This window comes from Ixodes scapularis, unplaced genomic scaffold, assembly GCF_016920785.2.
Source record: "Ixodes scapularis isolate PalLabHiFi unplaced genomic scaffold, ASM1692078v2 PGA_scaffold13__105_contigs__length_92229423, whole genome shotgun sequence".
NCBI classification, from domain to species: Eukaryota; Metazoa; Arthropoda; class Arachnida; order Ixodida; family Ixodidae; genus Ixodes; species Ixodes scapularis.
The window spans coordinates 72761514-72785112 of NW_024609839.1; the positions used below are offsets into that span (position 1 = coordinate 72761514).

General features: G+C 44.6%; 1 protein-coding gene across 1 annotated transcript; it reads right to left on the minus strand.

Annotated features, from left to right (window-relative positions):
• Positions 1-219: 219 nt before the first annotated feature.
• LOC121835499 (cytochrome P450 2H1-like) lies at positions 220-18765 on the minus strand. The gene is made up of 8 exons (XM_042289740.1): positions 18551-18765; positions 17157-17281; positions 16101-16207; positions 15572-15876; positions 10403-10512; positions 7383-7641; positions 3334-3521; positions 220-398 (listed from the first exon to the last, which is right to left on the minus strand). Exons 1-8 carry the CDS (start codon positions 18763-18765, stop codon positions 220-222), a joined length of 1488 nt encoding a protein of 495 aa, XP_042145674.1.
• Positions 18766-23599: the final 4834 nt, after the last annotated feature.

A 23599-nucleotide genomic window follows, 5' to 3' on the forward strand; every position in this document is an offset into this window, starting at 1 on the left:
TGACCCGGATTATCATTGCATGATCTGATCGTGCTAAGGTAGCTACGTATTACTCCTGCTCTAGTTCCTGTTTGCGTAAGCCCTTCAGTTTTGAGTCAACGTACAGGCCAAAATTTGAACATGGACCTCAGATTGAGTTACCTCACGTTTGACGCTTAGGCAGTAATGCTAAATAGGAACCGGAATCGCAATGGGCAATTACGAGAACCCTTTATTTTCTCAGTTTCGAGGTACGAAGCGCAATTTCTGCTCTGGAAAAACGTTGAGCGCAGTCGGCTGGATGGAGAGACTTATGGTACGTCCTTCTTCGGGGCGGATATTGAATCTCTGCAGGAGCGTTGTCACGTAGAGGAAGATTTCGATGGTTGCCATTATTTCTCCGGGACACATTCGTTTCCCTAGAGGGGGGCCAAATTAAACCGCGATATTGCAGAACGAAGGCAGGTTATCCATTAAAGTCCCACTCACGCCCTTGAAACTCTAAATTATGCAAACATGCTTTTTGCAGAGCTATAGCCATCGTGATTAAAACGTACAGCGCAAACAGACGGAACAGAAGAGAAAATACACACAATTGCTAACTTACAACTGAAGTTTAATCGTCAAGGCGCAAATCTATGTACGGCGGCCAAACGATTAAGGAAGAGCACACACGTACCCCATGACACAGCGATTCTGTGTTTCCTCTGTTCTGTTCCGTCTGTTTCCGATGTACGTTTTAATCATCATGCCTTGCCAGCACGCTCAAGCTTTCATTTTGAACATAGCCATCGACCCACTCGCCTCTACCCATTCTATAACAAAACTGCAGTGTCCACCATGATACCTGACTATAGTCATAATCTTGTCAATAACCCACGATAAAATATTAGACTACAAGTATAGGGAGTTTTCACGAGACGTCAATCCGCCATTTGGTTCTTAGTATTTTTTTTTTCAAACAAATTGATTAATTTGAAAGATTGCATTGCAACCTGTTGAGGAGATGTCAGCGTGTTGGGACTTAAAACCTTCTGTACTTTACGTGTTTCATGGGTCATGAAAATCCTTGGAATGCTCGCCTTCGGCACACACCAGACAGCTCACAATAACAAAATGGTGGACAAAATTATGTCAGTGAAAACGCCCTATTCTCCTCTTTCCCTTTTTAGAACGCAAGTATTCACAAAATATACGTAGATATACGTGTCGACAATTGAACATGTTGGTGCGAAAATTCCAATAACAAAAAAGGGATAATGAAAGATTTGTCGTCTGTATTGTCTTCTATGTTCCTCTTGCAAAGTTAGCATACTATGTTTTACCAAAATAAGTATGCCATATTTTACCTCTGATTCTGATATCTTCTATGGGATTTTAGTACATAAATGTACTGAATACCAAATTTTTTAAATTATTATTTTCTCTAAACGTTTTTAGCTTTAAGGTATTATGAAAACAAAAACTGGCTCTAAAATCAGTGAAAAGAAGAAAAAACGGCCCCTCCATGCAGGGATTTTGCACTTCCACCAGAGGAGCTTTTATATTTTCTTTACCGGAGATGCCTTTTTGCTGAGTTTCCCCAAAGTTGTAATTACCGAAAGGATAATTTTTCCAAATGTGCATTTTCCTACAGGTGTAGTTTCTTACACTTGGAAATGACGCTAAAACTTAATATTTTCAAAGGTGGACGCCGACGCGCATGACCAAGGTAACTCACGGTTGTAGTTGAAGCGTCATCTCCAGGCAGGCGCAGGCCGCGCAGCAAGCAGACAAAGGCTCTCTTGGGTGAAAGCGTGCGACGTTTCTTCTGCTTGCTTCGTCTTTCGGGAGATGGCGCAACATGCACAGCCTTCGATTCACGGCCGATTCACCTGGTGCGATTTTGATTGCAAATTCGCAGCTGCGACGTCGGACACCGCAGCCTCCACCACTCTCTTTTCGCGGAAAGAGTAATGTCGCAACTTCGAAATCGCAAGTATAAAGTCACACCATGTGTGCCGGGCGTTACACAGTCGTCTGCGTCAGCGTCCGCCGTTGAAGGCGTCAAGAGTGTTGATCTGATTTTTCGCACAAAGAGAGCTAAACTGTTAAGTTTTACGAGGTGAAATGTACCACAAGAACTTGGGGGACGCTGTAGCTTCGTCTTTAAGCGTGGAACGCTATCGCGTTCCACTCTTAAAGCCACATGTAATGTCACACGTGACTTCACACGTGGCTGTGACGTCATGACCCCATCAACAAATCAGAATTTTCCGGTCCCACCGACAACGACGCTGGATTTTGTGCGACACGAGCACCTTAACGTTCTCGCGTTAAAAGTGAACCTTAGGAGGAAGTTGGAGGACGCTTCACACAAGCGCCACTTTATAGGGAGGTTCTAATGCGAGTCTATATTCGGTGGCGGATTCGAATGCCGGCCGAAATGCCCGCAGGCTGACGGAGGCTTATGGCGGAGAAGGCGCCGTGTAACCAAGCTTTCGGTTGCACGTAAAAAGATCCCCGGGTAGTCGACATTAATTCTCAGTCCTCCGCTGGAGCGTGCCACATGCCCGTCGTTGGTTTGGCACTTGAAACTTCCAAATGTTTTGGAGTCTATAAACATGACATCATATACTTGTTTGTGTACGTTTTTGTTTTTGTATTCTTTGACTTCCATCAGCGCATAGTACGCCAAGCAACTAAAAACTGTTCTTAGATATATCTTAATACGCCCCCAGTTTATACTCTGCAGTCCAAAAAGAGGTAACGTATTTCTGCGCAAATAAAATAATTATCTGTCCCACCCCTAATTTGTCTGCATAGCATTTTTAATGGCCAAGTCGCACTATAGAGTGACGAACTGAATAAGCCGTCAAGCCTCGAGCTTGTGCAGCATGCACGCAAAGGTACAGTCGGCACGGAATGAAACGCGAACATGGAGCGCACAGTTTTTGACCCAAGCTGAGTCACCTAGAGACGCAACACCGAAGGTTTTGATGCACTGAGCAAGAGTCTAACACATCGAAGGAGGAGCCATCTTCTTGCAGCTCCCATCTGGTTCAGTTGGTGCAGCAACTAGCGAAAACCATGCACCCACTGTTCGTGTTTCATTCCGTGCCGACTGTACCTTTGGGGACTTAGGGTCTCTTCGTGTTCGTGAGATAAGTACGAGTGATCGCAAGCTTATCAAAGATGTCTTCGCGTGCACACGTGTTTGAGGCTTGTCGATGTCGGTTGTTTCTGTTTCTCGCTCTAGTGAGACTCGGGCCAAAGTGCTCTGCGACGAAAACAAATTTCGGATGGGGCAGATAGCTACAGCAATCAAGCTTGTTCGATGCAGTGTGTATATAAAAAAGAGTAGGTGAGGCTTACCAATTGTGAAGGGAATTAGATACTCGGGTTTGGTCACTAGCGAACCATCACTTTTGAGAAACCTGGATGGATCGAACACTTCCGGATTTTTCCACAACTCAGGGCTGTTGTGAACTGCCCATAAATTGGGCATCACGGTGGTTCCTTTGGGAATGAAGTAGTCTCCGAAGTATGTTTCTTCACCAGCCCTGGGAACAAAGGAATATAGTTTGTTCAATTTATTTATCCGCAAACAAAAGCATGGTCTTTTGTGTTAACGCTTCTCAATTCATGATTGGTCCCGCGGTGTTCATACCTGTTGATGCCGAACTCTGAATGACTGCAGAGACATAGTAAGATGCTCGAAGTTTGCCACGCTCTGTGTTTCCCTTAGCGAAAACTAATACGTTTGAAATATACCACATTCTAATTTGAGTATATTTGAAATACAGTTCATAATTTTAAGTACACGAAAAATAGACCGAAAATATAAACTTCTTTTTTTTTACTTAGTACTAAAATATACTTCTAAAAATCATTTTAAAATACCTTTACTTAAACTACATTTGAAGTTCACTTCATGCGTTTTGAAATATGTAAATACTAAATTAATAGGCACAAAATACCTTTCACGTATATTTCTTGAAATATTTATTTAATTCATGCAAAATATACTCCAACCCTAAAAAATGGAGCAATCAAAAATACGTGCAGAATACTCTTAAAATACCTGAAAATCGTAAATACTGTTGTGTTATACTCGAAGTACCTTTTGACTTCAATACTTGGGTAGTTTGACTTAAACTACCAAAATATTGAAAAGCTCCCCTTCTAGAAGTTCACTTCAAGTAGATACGGAGTACACTGAAGCGCCTAAATACAACATTTGATTAGTTTGTCAACTGAATTGCGGAGCATCGCACTGATAAATCAGCCCAGTTTATGTTATTGTTTCCTTTTTTCTATCAATGACACACCTGATCAGTTCCTTGCACACCAATCACAAACGGGGTTCGGGGACTACAACTGCAATATTTGCTGATGCTGGAAAGCTTCAGCAGGTGCTGTGACCAGATACGTTTGGAGTGGTTTTGTTAGCACAATGTTAGTTCACTGAACGTGTATACTCACCATTGTACGTGATGTGAATAGTGACTTTAATATAGTGATATTAACTACCATATTAAATAGTCAACTACTAAAATGGAAATGCAAAACAACTACTGTAAAATATTTATTTTTCGCGGGCTCAATATTTCGCGATTAGGTCAAAGTTGGATTTTTGGAATAATTCGCAAATTTTAATTTTCGCGACGCGCTGGGATCGCAATATAGATTTTAATATTAATGCATTTTGCCGGAATTGTTCACGGGACCTACTTTTCGAAATTGTAGGCGATTCGCGAACTTTGCGAGAATTAGGTCCTCACGAAAATAAAGTCGTTTACAGTATTTTAATGTGAAGATACTGCCTTGATTCGCTTCGTCCTGAGTGGTGCTACGCACAGAAGCAATAACATGTATTTTATGAGCCGTTTGTGTGGATATTGTTTTAAGGACTGCGCCGAATTGTTATTAGTTGTACCAATGCCTTTTACTAAGAGATATCGTCCACGAACTTCAAAACACTGTTTCCCCTTCGACAGACTCCCGAGGAGAAGATCGAATACTTGGAACCTTAATAAGCGCAGAGGTGGTCACCGAAAAAATGATTACCTTCAATATGTAGGCTATATAAGGCTCTAGAGCAGTCAACGGGACTGTGAATGGGCTGTTCAGTGCGTCATGGTGTTTGTGTTTGTGTTCGTTTGTAATGTACCTTGGTGAGATGTATCTAGTAGCGCCTTCAAATACCGCAGGGACACCATTTGCTGACAAAATCGAAAATAAAAAAAAAAATTGTGCAACCGGTTTTAATGCACAAATGGCATCTTGAGTGTGAAGGGATAATATTTTTGGTATATCTAAAATATTTTTTGATTCATATTTATAGTGTATTTTGAATACATTACGCGCGTATTTCGAATGCGGCCAAAATAATACAGAATAAATACAAAATGAATATTCGTACTAAATATATTTAGACTACGTTTGAAGTACGGCCTCTTTTTGCTAAGGGTTCTTAAACTCTCCATGACGATAGTGCGACCGCGTGTGCTTTTTACCCTCCTTACGTGATTCTCCTTTGTGGAAATGCTTTGCCCGAGACGGTGGTTAACTTCGACTACTCGCCCATGTTTGTCACCGTTATCCGCGGTAAGACTGAAGAACAGCCTTGTTTTCTCGGAAATTCCCCACAAAAGTTTCAGATTTCCTGTCCGTGTGTACCGTCTTTTCCGGGCATTCGATGTAGGGCCAGCAAATGTTGACTGAAAACAACGTTATTTTCTTAGTCATTGTGCATGAGGTTTTGACTTCGGCAATCGTTTTTGACAAATTTTTTTCTTGCCTCTTGTTTTACCTCACTCTTGACATTTTTCATAATAATTTTCAAAGTTAACCAGCCGGCTCCCGCACATACTATCTATTTGTTCAAAAGGGTTTTCTTGTAAAGATACTCATAGCCTTTGGTTCCGGGACAAATTGCTTCACATGCTGACTAATAAAACAACACAAATGTTTGTTTTTAGGGGCGAAGCTCCTTAGGGTCTAGCCTTGTCCGTCCGGCGTCCGGCGTCCGGCGTCCGTGCTCACATTGATTGCCATCCCATTTGTCTTCTTTAAAAAAATTAAAAAAATGTTTGCGCAGTCGAACCTTTACGGATTCGAACCTTTACGAGGAGACCCCAATGGATTTCTAGTCCATCGCCTTAACCACTCGGCCACGACTGCGGGACGAGTAGGGAGCTCTGAGATGTGGTAGTAACTCAAGAGCTGGGGATGTCATGGATGAAACGTTGCATGTAGCCACTCAACGTCTATACAGGAGAGGATGCTGCGGTCAAATGCGTATATAATCGCGTTAAACATTGCTTGCATTAACTCAACGTTTATAGACGAGAGGGCGCTGCGGTCAAATGCTCAAATGGGTATATAACCACGTTCCATACTGCACATTCTCTTTCTGACATGGGTCAGGTAGTGCCACTATATTGCGGAACTAAAGAGACCTCCTCTTTCTCGTATCATCAGCACCCCCAGAGCTTCGCCCCAATCAACATCATTCACCACGTGGAGATGTGGTCTTCTTTTTTTTAATGTTTTATCTGTAATATTGCTTCATAACTGGTATAGCTGTAACAGATATGAAATTTTGCACAAGTCTACTTCAGGGGAATCGAGACTGTCGTTTTTGAAATACTTCACGGTTATCTGTCTTAACGCTTAATACCCGCAGGCAGCGATGTTCGTTCCACCATGAACAAGCTGATTCACATTGTCAGCTCTGAGGCAGCCATTTTGCGCCCCCCCCCCCCCGCACCCCCCCGTGGGGGCATCGAAGGCCAAAGCAACACTGATGGTTTCAGCTTTTTTTTATCATACCCAGCGTAAACCAACGTAAGTCGCGCTCACCGTTAGACCAAAGCTAGACCACCTAGAGATTGAGTGTCAGTTTGCCACATCAATTCTTCTCCAAAAGTGTAATTTAATAAAGTTATATTCAAACAAATTGCTTCGTTAGCTACCTAAGCAAGTTTTCTTTCTGTAAAAATAAAGGACCGACTAACAAAATTAGCAGTCAGGCGTGAATCCACTGTAGAGTATTGGTGATGGCTGAGACATCTTCTGAACATTGATGCATCCTTATGTGTTTTGCACCTTGCGTGAAGGAAGAATCGCCAATGTCTGCTCGAAGAGCGACGCCCTCATTTATAACTAGGAAACTATTTAGACAGATAGTGTCACACTCTCACGCAAGAGTGTAGTGTCATGTGACACCATAATTTCACATGATAGCGTGACGTTTCGCGACACCTTGTCGTCACGGGACGATAGCGACGACGAACGCTCTTCACCATTTCGAGTAGGGGGGAGCAGCCCTTAACAGCTATAGATGCAAAACAACCTTTTTATCCCCGATCGTAGCAAGACGTTAATGAGATGCAAGCAAACGTACGTGAAACACTTACTCTCTCGGCACCCCGAGCGGTGAGTTGGTTCGCCAGCGGAATATCTCCCAGATCGTAGCCATAGTGTAGGGCATCTTGCATCGGTCTTCCCAGCAGGGCTGTCGATCCATGCCTACCACGTGATCAATTTCTCGCTGGATCATCATCTGAACTGTGTCTGGATTTTTGGCTAGGTTGAACAGGTGCCACTGGATGGCAACTCGAACGGTGTTGGAACCGGCAACGAGGAAACTGAGAACGTTTCCCTCGAGGAATGTCACTGTAGACAAAGAAGATATAAATAATGAGATGCAAACCTCACCAGTTTAACTACCGTAAAATACCGTGGATGCGACTGCTTCGTTCAAGCGCCCGCTATTAACATTTAGCAAACTTGGGAATTTTACCGGACAAGCATCTATTTCTAGATTGACCAACCTTCAGCGAAAGTGGGGTAGGAACTGCCCCGGTACTTTATGGTATGTGGCATTTGAAAGGCGTCTCTGACGGGTGTATTTACTGCTTAATGAAAAGTGTTCCCTACACTTCCTTGCGATGGCGTCATAGAACAGCCTCGTTGTCACAAGCCGCTATTCTGATGATGTCGCGGGAGTGGTTGTGGACGTGGCAGGCGCCTGTTCAGCTGCAGGTAGCTCTGCAGCGTGACAGTCCATGAAAGCTTCGGCAGTCGAGAGTTGGTACTCCCCGATGACAGCGACACTCGGATTTTGCTAGCGCCCACCGCCAGGATCGCGGCATCCGACAACGCGGCACGCCGATTCTGTGACGTCATTTGTTGCCACTTCGAGACAATTTTTGATGTATTGGCCGAAAAGGCCGCCAAACACACCAGTCGAAGGCAAGCTCTAGGCGCCGTACGTCTTAAAAAGAGGCGCCAGGGAAACCAAAACATATGTAATATACGATTACTAAATTAAATTTTTAGAGTGTGTTGTGCTTGGTCTACATAAAATTGAAAGAATAAAACACAGAGGACAAGCACAGGACAAGAAAGTGGTTGTCCTGTGCTTGTCCTCTGTGTTTTATTCTTTCAATTTTATGTACTCATGTTCAACCCGCTCGGCCTTCACCAGTGCTTGGTATCCTTTTCGGAAAGATTGTGTTAGTTTTGATATAACTTGTTTCTCCATGCTCTAAATGCAGTGCACGCGCAAAAAAAAACCAAAAAAAAACATGTTCTTGCTTGCATCTGGGGCATCGCAAAACACTTGAAAGAGGCTAGTGAAATAGGATAATTCGCTCATTTTAAAGCAGTGAGTGCAATGAACAACTCAGATGTTGTGTTGGGAACTGCTGCGAGGTTGTGCGCCCCACTCCGATGTGTTCAAACCTCGCCAAGCACAACCCAAGGTTAAAAGCTGCGCCAGTAGTGTGCTCGAAGTTTTGTCACTGTTCGCATTTCATTCGAACCCGATGGTACATGACATTGTCAGTGTAGTAAATAGGGGCACAGTAACGTAACTAACACGATGAAGAGGTGTGGAATATGGGCTCATTAAGCATAACCACTTTCAAAGGATTACGCAAGCATACGAGACGCGTTTTCGTGTTTTTAATTTTTAATTGTTATTCTGATTTTAATAATCAAACCAGTTACTGAGATGTTTTGTTTCATTTTTAAGAAGAGAAACGTGTTTTAATATTTATATGGCGTGATAGCACAGTGCAGCGTTCCGTCAGTATACTGGAAAAGTTTACAGTTGGTAAAGTTTAAAAGTACATTGAAAAGTAATGGCGACAAAATGGCGCCTTGTGGAACGCCAGGCTTTAACCTGACTTCTAAACTCCCTGGTTTTTTTATGTAAACTTGTTGAGTGCGTTTATTTAAAGACTGAGTAGTTCCAGAAATGGGCTGGGGATGTCAATATGATTTTGTTTTTGTAAAAGAAGGGCGTGGCTAATGCTGTCAAATGCTTTTGACACATCGACGAAAAATGCAGAAGCGAATGAATTCTTTTCAAATTCATAATGCAACTCATCTTTAAACTCTACAAGCAATGGTTGTGTTCCCCTACCGCTGACAAATTCGAATTGGTTCTCACGTATGATGCAAAAATTATTAAGAAACTGACTCCTAAATTGAAAGAGATGTTCTCCTAATATCTGACTTATACAGGGTAAAATCGAAATGGGTCGGTAATGTTACATCTTCCGACCATCTCCGCAGTTGTGAAGTGGCTTAACGTTTGCATTCTTCATGATATTAAGAATTTTTTTATCTTCCAAGAAACCATTGAGCACGTTCTTAAGGACGTTTTTAATGTAATTAAATTTCGACGGGGATCACTCACTTTATATTATCAGCCCCAGGTGACTGTTTTGCCTTAAAACTAAACACTATACTCATCAGATCATCCTCTGTTAATTTAGAAAGGAAAGCTGAATCCAAATTTGAACTTTCTAAGCTAATTGGAAAGGTAACGTTTTTAAAACGTATTTAGAAGGCTCATATCTATGACCTTCTTGGTCGCCGAGAGGACGTCAAATGAGAATCCTTATAATTTCGCGACTATATTTCGTTCTTCTTTTTCTATGCATAAAATATGAAGTTTTAAGGAAAATAAATAAATAAGGACTAAAACCCACTATCAACTTTTTGTGCACAATATTGCCGGTCTTTTAGCCTAATCTCTCATTAATGTACACCGGTTTGTTTGCAAACTTCTGTTCGTACATAGAAATCGCGGCGTCAATACTCAACAGCACTTACAGGTGAAATATTTGTACCTCAGTGCCCAGGCGCTCTTTCCTAGTTTGCCCCTCATTGGTGCAGCACGAATAAAATAAAAAAAAAAATATATGCTGTAGAGACGCGAACTTACCACAGCCAGTGGCAATAGAGAGCATTTGGTAATCGTTTTTGCACATCCAATACGGAACGATGGGCCCTCTGGTGCAAACTGCGCATGCTCTACTGCAGAAAGACTCGCGCATGCGCAGTGCGTACCGGAGGGCTCATCGTACCATATCGGTGCGCAAACACGGTCCCCTGAAACTCTCTAATGCTAATAACGACCTACTGTTGAAGCTGAGGTTATCCTTCTCCTCCTCCATCTTCTTGAGGTAACCGTCGATGAAGTCTCTGTTAAAACCCGGGTCGAGCGTCTTCTCGTGCTCCTTCGCTTGCTGCCTTTTTGGTGGAAAAAATAACAGCATGAGACATTTTTTGTTTTCTTTTCGTTTTTGTTCAATAGGTGTTCATTTAGTCCTCTCTCCTGAAAAAAAAAAAAAAAAAAAAAAGACATTTTTATTTGTACTGTTGACGTCCTTTGCCTCAATATAGATTCTGTCTATCTAGCATTTCGGTTTTTGCGAAACGCACAGCCCGTTTGGTGAAATTATACGTGAACGAAAGAGATACCGGAAAGGGAAACCCAGATGACAGAGTTTCATTTTGTGTTGTTCTTTCTTGTATGCCGTGGCGTCGCCGTCGTCGTCACCGCCGCCTCCGGCGTAACCGCCGGATGTCACACGTGACGTTAGGAGGGTCACAAGTGACGTCACGAGGGTCCCGAGTGACGTCACGATGGTTACGAGGCTCGTGAGGGACGTCACGGGGGTCACGAGTGTCACGAGGGACGTCACAAGCGAGTGACGTCACGTGTGACGTCACGAGGGTCACTAGTGTCGTCACAAGGGTCACGAGGGCCACGAATGACGTCACTCGTGACGTCACATGGGCATACTCTCCCCTCCCCTCCTCCTCCTCAAGAGGAGGAGGGGAGGGGAGAGTATTATAGAGAATTGTAAACATCTTTTATGTTTGTTTTGTTCGCGTATAATTGTTCACCTACACACTCAATCTTCCAGCTAACAACTAGAGCAAGTTCGAGCATTTTCGCGAGAGAGCTGAATACATGCCATACATGAATACCCTTATAATCAGTTGCAAGAATTTTACCACACTGCCTAGCTTTATTCTCTGTCGGAGCAAACACTGCAGCCACTAGCCCAATTCTGTCTTGTGTTCAGTCGGAAGCAGAAAATAACGAAACAAACAAAAAAAAAAGAAGAAAAAGACACGCCTTTGACGGCGCGACCTCATTACAACATCACCTCATGGTGGCACTCAAGATCAGTAGGTAACAGTCATTATTGCTGGAAGACCGTTGTTACTAAAATAGGTTCGAGCTTATTTCCACCTACTGGACCCCGAAATGACACAAACAACTTCTTTTTTTTTCGGGAGCGAGTGCGCAGGAACAAGATGCCACATTGAGCTGGGGCTCTTGACCCCGACAGCAGCAGCGGTCGCTGCCAAAGAACCACCAAAGAGCAACATTGAACGCACATACAAATACACACCAATACGCTGAACAATATAAAATACGCTAAACCTTCAAACATGCTTTCTCACATTTTTCGGTAAATAACACTGTCCAGTAAAAGAGCGTGTTAGGGCATAAACGAGAGTAACCAAATTAGGGTATTTATAGACCTTTTGCAGTACAGACGCCACCAGGCAGTGCTCCGGTTTTTGACGTCTCAGCAACCTTTCGGCTCATAAAAAGAATGAATAAAGACCACCTTGAAGGCTGTTTCACACGTTTGCAACGGTTGCGCTCGCGTGGAACTGAAATGACCGTAACGACCAAAACACCGGAGCAACCGTGACTTATGGATTGCTTCGCGGAGCCACCGCTTGCATCGCTTACCACGCTGTGTACTTTGAACACTTGTCCCGGTGACTGTCGTTGCGGTCGTTTCCGTTGTATGCAAACGCAACCAACGCAGATCTGTGAACCAGCCTTAACACCGCTGCTTTAAACGTCGACGAACCATTTGACCACCAGTTCTCCTGGCGAACGAACCAAGAAGCGCGAGATCTGTTCAAACTTTTCGAATATTCTCGTAAACCAGCTTGTCTTATTCTTCAAGGCGTTATATCGAACACAGCCGAAGGTCCTCGCTAAAATTCCAGCTTTGTTGTCCGTGTAGAATTTACGCTTTCTAGCACTGGTGACGTGGGCAAGCTCGTCAGGCTTGCAAAGACGGAGCTTGCAAAGACCGGAAGTCGCTTGGGACGGAAACAGCGGTTTGTGTTTGTCGAGAGTAAAAGGGTTTATAGTTGGGGCTTCCTTACGATATCCGTAAAAACTCTCTGGCGTCACAAATCATTTTGCGCTATTTGCGAGTTACATTTAGTGGATTCATGCACGTATGTTATGCGCCATGCAAGCAAAAACTATGTTTTCGTACATCGTGTCTTTTGGAGTGTGAAAATATTCTATATACAACCACTCACATCTTGAGAAACGCATGATGTGGCGTGTCCCCAGCACCTTGTTATGGCCGCACATTCAGTGCGATATCGCTGCATCGGCCCCGAAAAACAAATCACGTTGCGAGGAGCGTTGTCACAATATTCTTCTCCCTGCGTTTATACACCAACTCATGTTTACAAACAAACCAGGAGCGCTCCTAGCGGACACCACTCGCGACGCGCATGCGCGATGGAGTGTGGGCAAGAAGCTCGCCGTCGCCCGTTAACAAACCTATGAAACACGATGTTGTCGGCCTCGGTGTGAGTCCCCCTGCCCTTTTTCGCGTTCGAATTGTTGATTCTACGCCGTCCTGGCCAATGTCTGACTACTTGAGTGGCGTCAGCAAAATTACCGGGGCTCGTTACGCCGCAAAACTTCGCGTGAATAACGTGACACGCGGCGATTCACTCCGCGTGTACGCCGCAGAATGTACGCTAAAGCTTGATTTGCATGATGAGATTTCACTCGCAATTTTCAGTCGCGACGTCGCTCGGGCTGCAAAAGCGTGAACCGTAGCTGAGATGGTCGACGTCGATACTGAAAAGCGCAAGCAGAATCGGACCAAGTGAATTAGGCATAACGAGCCAATGATGACCACTGGTAACAATGATCAACATCTCCTTGTATCTACCGTTTACATCGAGTCTGCTTCCCACCCTTCAAACATAAGTCTTTTGAGGCCTGCACTTACTTGTTATCGCAAGTACCGGGCGAACTTTGGCCTATGGGCCGGTGTCCTCTAAAAGAGCAGACGACAAGTAGAAACGTTTGAAAGAGCAGACGACAGTTCGAACGATCAGGGGGCCGTTTGAACCTGAAGACGCACTGAACGTAGTCCGCTGCTGGTCCGTTCGACTTGACGGTTTCGCGGCGTTCATGTTGGAACAAAACAAATAAATGTGTTGACCACAAATATCCGTGAATTCAACCCAAAGGGTTTCCCGCCCAAGCAATCATGGTCCGACGGCGTCTTGTTTTCTCTTTTCACGGCACATATCCACATTCTCGGACGAACCGAGCATATGAAAACTGGCCTTCAAACATTTCTCGACTTTTTTGGTACAGTCCCAGTCGCGGCTTTTGACGAGAAGGCAAGTTTTTGTCTGGTTCCTTTCAAAACAACGCAGGAATACATATCTCACATGGGGCCTTCCGCCCACAACCCCAGACCGGAAGAGCGCCCGACGCGCCACCACCGCGGCGTGACGTAACAGAGATGAGCTCATGTATACATTTTTTTTAGTTAACTTGCAGTGCCCCGAGGGCAGTATTGCAAGAAGTGACAAATATCTTTGTACAAATGTTCACAAATATGCACAACAATATACCGGCAATTCATGATATGGATAATTTTAATCCAAATTCAAACAAATCATTATCAAAAGAAAATGCATAACATGAAGAGAGAGAAAAAAAAACTTCTTAATCTTACATTTACTATGCGGAGAGAAGTGTCTCCGGCTCCTCGGAACGAAAGAAGGGGGCATGCCAATCAACGGGAAATGTAAAGAGCGTGCGATGACGAGCAAGCAAGGTGCGTGCGGTCACTGTCTAAGATCTAGGAAAAACAAAAGCATCTGGACGCATATGAACGGTGAACAAACGCAGGAGGCGCGTAAAGAGCCAACAAAATTGCACGCCGTGTAGTCACAAAATTTCAATGATCAGTGTTTTACAGCGGAGCAGTATAGAACTCTTTGGTCGGGTTTTTTCGTGTCCGTCGACAGAACAGTAGTCGACAGAATAGTCGACAGCAAACTGTCGCGCGCGCCTTACCAATTTATCATGTGATTTAGATACTTGTTTCAATAAGAAGACCGCAAAACGAGTGTCAAAATCACATGATATATGATAAGGCGCGCGGGAGCAATGCGAAGCCTGTAGCTCCCCCTGCATACGTAACTCGGTAAAGATTGCGGTTGCATAGGATGCCGCGGCAACGGCACAGTGCAATGTGATGACTGACGTCGCTGGCCCCGCTAACAATGCAAAGCATGTAGCGCTCCCCGCATGCGTTTCTCCGTAAAGATTGCAGTAGCATAAGCTGCCTTGGCAACGGCAGCGTACGAAGTTTTTCATATATGAAAAAGTTTTGGTATACAGTGCATTTGCTTTTCTTTCGTCAATCATTTGGTACAGACCCTCTTGTTGTTTACAAACAACAACAGCCGCTTGCGCCCCAAGCGACTTCCGGTCGCACCGTCTTTGCGAGCCTGTCGAGCTTGCTTATGTCAACAATGCTAGAAAGCATAAATGCTACACGAACAACAAAGTTGGACATTTAACGAGGGGCTTCGACTGTATAATTGTATATCTTGGAGGAAGTAAGTTGGTTTACACGAATACTCGAAACATGTTAACAGATCGCGCACTCCTTCGTTGTTTTGGCATTTACTTGGAGAACTGGTGGTTCAACGTTTCATCCAAATTTCAAGCAACACTGTTAGGGTGGCCTTTGGTCATTATTTTTATAAAGCAGTAGTTTTCTGGGACGTCGAAGAAGGCAGAGCACCACCTAGTGGCGTTTTTCATAAAAGCGATCTATGCTGCAATGGGCACTTGTTGCAGGTGACACCACAGCTTTGCTTCCCAACCATCCTCACAACGTAGGTTAAGACCCCTATATTTTTAGTAGAGCAGTAGAGCAGGCAGTAGAGCAGTAGAACAGGCACACGACTGCTGCTATCATCGTTGAGCACGGCTGGAAGGTGTTTTCAGTTGTCGCCATCTATAACGCGATCTTTTTACGTTCGATAACACTAGGCGTATCGTGATCTTCGATAGCTCAAAGGCAGCCAAGGAACGACGAAAATCAGCGAGCGCGCGATGGAGGCCCGGCATTGCAAAAGATTCCCCTTCTTGCCCAACCAAAAGACCTGTTATAACGAATTGAAAGGGAAGGAAGTCAACCTTGTTTCGCATTACCTGATAAAGTCCAGCAGTTCCTCCGAAACGACTTTAACGTGATTAGCTTTGGTGCGCGGCAACATGGCGACGACTTTGTTAGCCCAGACTGGCAGGAAGGCGAAGAAGGACCCGGAAAAGAGGAGCTTGAGGATGCTATCCAGGTGGACGTCGAGGAAAATTCGCCTCGGGTCTTCAAAGTTGTATCGCCTTCCAAAGAGTAGCGAGCACAGGTTGTTGGATATGCTCGGTATCAGGTAGTCTTCGATGCCAAAGGCGGAACCCTTTTTTGCGTCGATTTTTTCACACAAGTACAACGCCTCTTCCTGCATGTAGAAACGAAAGAAAAAATTATTTTATTTTCATTTAAGGGTAACATCCTACTCAAAGGAAAAGGACTTGGCATGCCCCTACGTACGACCATGGCGTTCAGAGCTATATCAAATTTCCTAACTCTACAAGCCGAAATTACATAAAATTCTTAACTGTCATTTTTGTGTTCTCGGCGCTCCGAGCAAGTACATCTCATTAAAACCTTTCTCTGACATGCCCGTACACGCTCCTCGATGTCTCTTTTACCGTATCCCACGTCCCGCAGTACATGCATGCAGAACCGGCGGTTCTCCTCCCATTCTTGGCCGTTGAGGTTCGCGACACCTGCGACCGAATTGAATGAACCGGGTAAACAGATGAACGTAGTAGGGATGCATACGCCCGAACCATACAAATTGTGCGGCAGCTTGCGCCACCTAGCCCGCGTTTCCTTCGCCTGAAGACGGGTCCAAGCGTTGGGCGTACGAACAAACTACGGTGGGAAGATTTGCTCGTTCGTTCGCAAAAACTTCGTCATGCGCAGGCAGTCCTCCGAGAGGACCTCACACCAGCTACTTTTGGCTGCGCCGCCACTGCCGCGTCGCGTCGCGTCGCGTCGCACCGCCGAGCGGCGTAACCATAGCAACAGTCTCAGTCGCCAGGACGTTGTCTCGTAACACACGCGCCTTTTAATTTTTTAATCTACATGTGCCAACTAGCCCCAACCAAAGTTTTATTTCATCAGCAGTATGGCCTCGCTATTTGGGTTGCCACTACCGTGGGCCCTTTATGCCTTTATCTTACCCCGGAGTCAAGAAATACATCAGATCAGGTAATGATGATAATGCAATTAATGCAAAGGTGCAAGCGAGCTGGACAAGAATGACGAAAATAATTCCTGGAGAAGGGAAACAAGGGGGACAGAGGACAAACACGAATCTCCAAACACAGCTGGGTGACGGCGCGCGACCGAAAAAATCCGTGTGGTCCTAATATCGAACCAGGAACCTCTTAATTTCCAGTGGAGCGCTCTACCAACTGAGCTAACCCGGAGTTAGACGTCGGTAGAGCAACCGGGTTTTATCAGCTGCTACCAGTCTAGCACCAACATGGGCGAACGGCCTGCCTTGTGAGGTGATGATGATAATGAAGTTGATGCGAAGGTGCAAGCGAGCTCGACAAGACTGATAAAAAAAAAACGCGATGCGTCGCTTAGTTACTATAAGGGGAAAGGGTATTATTTTAGCTGTCATATATTGTGTGGTCGATATTGACAAAAAAGATTAATACGTACCACGGCCTTTTATAAGTGCGACAATCCAGCTTTCTGCTCGGTAAAGAATTTCTTTCTGGCTTAAAAATTTCTTAATAGACTCGAAGTCGTTGAGAACGACCACGTTGGCGATCCCGGCGTCTATTCTGAAAGTAACACGAGTTTATATTGTTTTGAAGATCAATACAAAGGGGCAAAGACCTTTCCGAGTAACTCAAGTTCTCAAATTTCCACGGGACAATGCAGCCCATTCCCCGTAGCTGACAGCATTGAGTTCGGTGTATTTTTTAATTTCGTCGGGCTCGATTTTCCTATTGAAATTGTCAAAAAACCCCATAACTTTCAAATAAGAAAGTGGCAATCGCGTAGATAGTCCTGGTAAATGATATTGTTAAATATGCCGTTACTAGTGAACATATATAAAAAAGAAACATTCGCAGATGGTGCATTAAAAAAGGATTTGCGCCCTTTAAGGAGACAACGTATTTAATTATACCTCCGCATAGACATACTGTTATTTTGTTTGTTTTTGTTTTACCTAACACATTTTCAAAGGTTAATAACGTTAAGGCAGATGTGTATATATAAATATATATATATATAGAGAGAGAGAAAGAGAGATTCATATAATTGCGTGTCGATATTTAATTTATTTCAATAAGCGTCTGGTTCAATAAGCGATAGTATACCATCCAGACTGCTTTGTTTGTACAGTTCATGAAAGTACGGTGTGGTGTATATTGTATATCCCTTCTTTAGAAAGCAATCAATACTTGGAACGTTTTGATTACCCCTTTTGAATAAATGGGTACATCCTCTTTCAAAACTCCGAGTTGAAACCTCGGTAGCCTTTACAGAAATTGTTGTCACTTCGTCCCGTCCGTCAGTCATAACTTTCTAAAACAGAAACACGTTCACTGTCCGGTAATTTCCCCGACTGCAACTGTAAATAGTCTGGGGAATTTCCTACATAATAAACGTGATGAAAGACGTTCGCCAAAACGCCGAAAACACCACGTTTCTAAAATTTTGCGTCACGAAGAAACACACCTGCCATTTCAGAAACTTGTACATTCCTGTGCAATGACTAGCGCCGTAAGAGTGGATAATAATAATAATAATAATAATAATAATTATTATTATCGTTATTATTATTATTATTAATACTATTATTAGCGCGACTTCAGGTACTCTGGGTGGCTCGCAAGGCTAGGCAGATAGGCTGCCTAAATTGTGCTACTTTCATGATAGTAAATACTGTTAGGTACGTTAATAGAGCGTAAACGAATAGTGAAAAGTACAGCGGCCGCTTTAATAGAAAAGGTTCCTCTAAATCTCTCCCTCAACATCGCCTTGTTTTTGTTTTTTTTATTGTTTAGAACTTGTAAGTGGAACCATAGTGGTGGAAGGCTTACCTCAGCACCGGTCCGTACGTCTTCGCCCACTGCGCGCATCTGTCGTACTGGAGACTATTTTTCAGAAAGGGCAAGTGACCCAAGATTGGCAGCCCCTTTGGCCCTGGAGGCAGCTTCAGTGCCCGAGATTTTGTGCTTCTAAACCAGGTCAGGAGCACGACAGCCGCAATAACCACAGAGGCTACAACCAGGGAGAGAGGTGTGGGATCTTCCATTTCGGCGGCGTTGTCTCAAGACTAGGAGCTTGCTACAACAGGTACCAAAATATGAAAACGAAAATGGAACGATGATGGGAGAGGGCAACTTTTCGTCTTGTTAACTTCTTGTTTATTGAAACAATTCGATTCGCTACAGCGGCTCGTTGCCAGTGATGTATGATGAGGGCGAAGACTCGGCAGTTGGTCAAGGTCTTGGCACGGCTTCACAGTTCTTTCGCCCTTTCTCTGTGACGTCAGGATATGAGGCAACCGACGCCTCGGATAAACATGATGTGAAGAAATCGCGCGTTTATTTGCTTCCGTAGCAACAAACTATTACTTGTGTTTCAGAAGAAGCGGGTTATTCTCTAGGTACTGGTTACATTGCTGAAATAAAAACAGAGCTTGATTTCGGAGAACTAGCTATGAGGGCTCGTGGTGGTAGGTATTTTCATCTATATCGATAACAACATGTACGCCACTATTTACATGATAAATAAACAAACGTTATACGATGGTTATATTGAAAGGAGACAACTGCTTATAATAATTGTTGCATGTTCGTTCACACAGTGGGGGTTAGTCAGCCCAAGTGGGCTTCTGGCGATTGCGCTGCAGATGAGAAAATTAGCCAGTGAAGTACCACTGCTAGCGTGGGACCTCTAACGTGCATCATGCAGTAGTGATACATCAAAGCACGCTGCTGAGATGCTCATCTAGATCGAAGCGGGCAGTGTATTTCCGATTGCCTAAACGCCCCACGCGGCGAGGGAAAAAGAAAGAGGGAAAAGAGGACGCCCTAGCAACGATAAACACCCTAGCAACGGCGCCCACGCCGGATTGACTGCTCGCCAACGCGCGGAAACTTGAATTCCGGATTTGGAGGGCGCGTGTACCACTGGTTAGCTCGTTAACCAGCCTCCCCCCCCCCCCCCCCCCCCTCCGGCCTGCGTTCACGCCGCCTCGTGGCGACATTATGCGGTTGCTAATTATAAAACTATTATTAACTTGCCCCTCGCCCCCCGTTCCCCCCCCCCCCCCCCCCCCCCCCCCCCGTACAAGCCGGCAACTCAAGCACCGCTGTCCCCCCTGCACTTCCAGAAAGGGGGTCCCATACCCTTTAGTTCAGTGAAGTTTCGTCGACAACATTCGTTTTTTTTTCAGTGTTAATCGTAAAAAAGAAATGTCGGAAATATCGCCGCATGCCTTAATAAAGAAAAAAAGTTCGAGAAACAAAATAGTAACCGCTAAACTAGGCTACCGCTTTGACATCTTTTTAACCCGCTGCCTATGTTGACGGCGGCAGCGTCTATCTCCACGAGCCAGCCAATCCGGCGTGAGCGCCTTTGCTAGGGGCGTCTATCACTGCAAGGTGTCCTCCTCTCCCTCTTTTTTTTTTTTTTTTCCGAGCCCCGTTGGCGCAGTACCTAGAGAAGAAGGCCGTAGCGCTCTTCTCGTGACGTCGCAAAGGAAGGCCATCGGGGGCGCGCGTCAAAGCGAAGGCAACGCGCGTGAATCCACCGTCGTAACGCGCTTTTAGTCGCACACGCGTTTCTTATTAGCTAAAATGAAAGCTGCACATAGCAACGCGTTTAGAAAACATTGTATTACTTGGGAAAAACATTACACCCCTAAATGCTCAGTACGAAATGGCACGAGGTATGCGTACGTCTACAGAAAAATGTGATTGTTTGAAGTCAAAACATTGAGTCACGCAATTATTGCTGTAGGAATGGCCTAGGCAGAGGGGGGCTTGGGGGGGAAACTGGCTCCCCCGCACAATGCAACGAACGACCTTTGCGGCCCATTCCCGGGGACACGACTTTCACCGACAACCTCAAGCCACGATTATCTGCCCCGCTTCCCGGGTGAACACCCATACAGTCAACAAAAGAGGAAGGCAAGCTGTAGTCGATACCAGCCCAATTAACGTGCTGAAAGGGAAAGACGTTCTCCTCGAGGCGTCCTAGCAGGAACCAACGGCCGCGGTGGTTCCTGCTAAGCCGAAAGAGGGTGATGAGCCGTCAGAGAAAACTGCCCGATCATCGGCGTCCAAGGTCCTTTCCGTTTCGGCTAAGGAGGGGGACGGTATCCTCCGGGCACACGTGTCCTTTTGGAGTCAACAAAACGATTAAAGGGATTTTCCGGTCGAAACCGGAAGTACTTAAGTTTTTGCGCTCGTTATGTCGAGGGAGCCTTCATGTAGACAAACGTTATTTTTATTTTGATATATGATCTCCCGTTATGAATTAAACATTTCATGACCGTATGTACGAAACTGCACCCCGCATTTTGCCAGTGTCAATGGCTGACATCCGTAGCTGCTGCGTGACGTCACAAAACGCAAAGGTTTGTCGGATGGTCGGGATAACAAGCGTTGCTCGACGGATGTCTTGTATTTTGTTTCGAATTTTATAATCTCCTTGGCTGTACCCTACTGAAATACGCCTCTTTTAATGCAGTTCCCAAGCGTGCGCAAAAAAAAAAGTCACGCCTTTTAGCAGGATAAACAGCCATTAGCTTCGAGCAAACGTATGCCGTTTCGCGCAAACACAACTGCGACGGCCACCGATCGAACTAAGAGCAATAGGAGCGCTTGCAAAGCAAAGGATGCAGATTTTGTTTCTGAAGCGGCAACTAGGTACACGAAGCGGCATCTGGGTACACATTTCGGCGGATCCACTGGATCGGTGATGAGTCTGCGGGTCGTTACCTCGGAGGCGATGTCCGCGGGCCGAAGGCGAACGGCGAATCCTTCAAATGCATGTCGTCACTTGACTTGGACGAGCTTGGTGAGTCGTAGCCACGCTCTATTTTCAGATGCGGGTCAAACAGAATTTGGATGCACGCGTGCTAAATACACCTTCTGGTATTGTTTCCAGGTTGCCTAGCTGTTGGTTTCGGTTTCGCTGCATAGTCGAATTGATTGATTCGATTTTGGCGAGGAGTGGATGGACGTAGTTTAATATCGTTGGCACAGTATCACACCTCAGCTTACGAGCCTTCTCTCCGCTTAGAGCTCAGCTCGTAGCTCTCTTCTGTGAGATGATTGCTGCATAAGCGGGATCTCGATCTTGACGGGAACCCAGTCCCTACGCACGACGATGATCTATTTTGCTCGTCACTGCACGTCTCGCGGAAAAGTGTGGAACGTCATGTCTTGGCTCGCATGTGCTGCCCGGTGGCTGTGGCACCCAACCGCGCAACAAAAATCTCACCTAACCTCAAAACAAGTCGAGCACAACAGAGGCATTCACTCGCAGGTAAACGAAGAGACAGAAATGCTCGCTTTGTGTTGTGTGACGTCAGAGCTCCAATGTTGCCACCGAAAGGAGCGCTTACGCTGGAGTGCGATTGGAACAGTATAAATTCAATTACTCATGCAGAGGGGCATATAAAATTCAGATATTGCACGTACGATGCATCTTGAGGCAATAACAACGATATTCAATTGTTTTCTCAAATACAAAATTTGACCGCACAATCCCTTTAACCTGTTTGTGTGTTTGTGCGTGCTCGCGGGCGGGGCCTGAGCATTTGGGAAACGGCGTCCTGGCCTAGGGACGTAGGATAAGGGGACCTCATAAAAAGAGCGGTTTTACGCGTTCTCTTCGTGGTCTCATGTTGTTCTCATGCCGAACGGCAGACTGTACATAGAATGTAAATAAACAGTTTGAGAAGAGACACCGTGGCTCGCTTCCAACTCTGCCCGATGTCCTGGGCAATGCATGGCTCCAGCGGAGATCGACTACGTGGACAAGCCCTGAGTCTTGACAACACGCAGTCGGTTTTGCACGGGGCATGGAGCAAAGGGGGAGCGCGGACTACCTCCAACTTATATGCTTTCGGTAAAAGTGTTTGTGGCGTAGAAAATGCTGAGATAAATAAAATGGGCAATATTCCTTCATTCATGTTCATTTGATGGAATTCGGAATTTGAATCTCAGATATATAAAGAACGGATATTTCGAAACACTTGTGGGGTGAAGGGTGACAATTTAAAAACCAAGGAAAACAAACTATCTTCACTAAAATACAAAGTTCAATCAAACCAGAGTCAACATAATAAAACAAACACATGGTGATAATATAAAACAATGTCAGTGATGTAAGTAATAGTCAATGAATTGTAAAAACAACTGCACTGTAAGCGACGGGGGGCGCTGCACTCACGCACACCTTGAGTACAGCACTGATCAGAATTACGTGCTTTCGACTAAAATTAATAATGAACAGTTTATTTCCATCGTACGTTGATGGTGGCAATGAAGGAAAGAAGCTGTATATGGCACAGCTTGTCAAGTCCATGACAAGTTGACGGAAAAAACAAAAATATTCACAAACCTTGATTGCCAGAATTTAACAAAGCGTGTTTCGGACATAATATATTTTATCATCGGCTATAGCAGGAGTGACCTATGTACAGACAGAAGTTATGAGACCCCAAAAGTTTAGTTTATACTCAGATTCATTTGTGGAGAGAAGTAGTCGAATTTCTCTAAGAAACAAATTACTCAATTCCGATCTCTTACCTTCAAGTAGGTTAAGTATCTTTGAGATAGTATGGTTAAGCATTTGTGTGCCACAGTTCGTTCTTGCAGTGACCACCTCCCAACATTTGCACGACGGGTAGAACACGCTTGAATATTTTCAGAGAGCTGTCCGAGGTTTACCCAAACGTTTGTACACCTAATTCGTTCTAGTTTTAGGTTAGTGACAAGTCTATAGATAAACAGAGCATGTATAATAATAACGCGAAACTTCTTAAATAAAAAGGCTTTGTGGAAGTCAAATGAAACGTCTTCTATAGCCTTTAACGCTTCTTTTTACAACAAGTGTATTTTTTCTAGCTT

Coding starts and splice junctions, on each gene's coding strand:
- LOC121835499 (XM_042289740.1), bottom strand. CDS start 18,765: ATGGAAGATCCCACACCTCTCTCCCTGGTTGTAGCCTCTGTGGTTATT. Junction 17,282..18,550: donor ACGTACGGACCGGTGCTGAG/GTAAGCCTTCCA, acceptor TGTTACTTTCAG/AATAGACGCCGGGATCGCCA. Junction 7,642..10,402: donor GGATAACCTCAGCTTCAACA/GTAGGTCGTTAT, acceptor CTTTGTCTACAG/TGACATTCCTCGAGGGAAAC.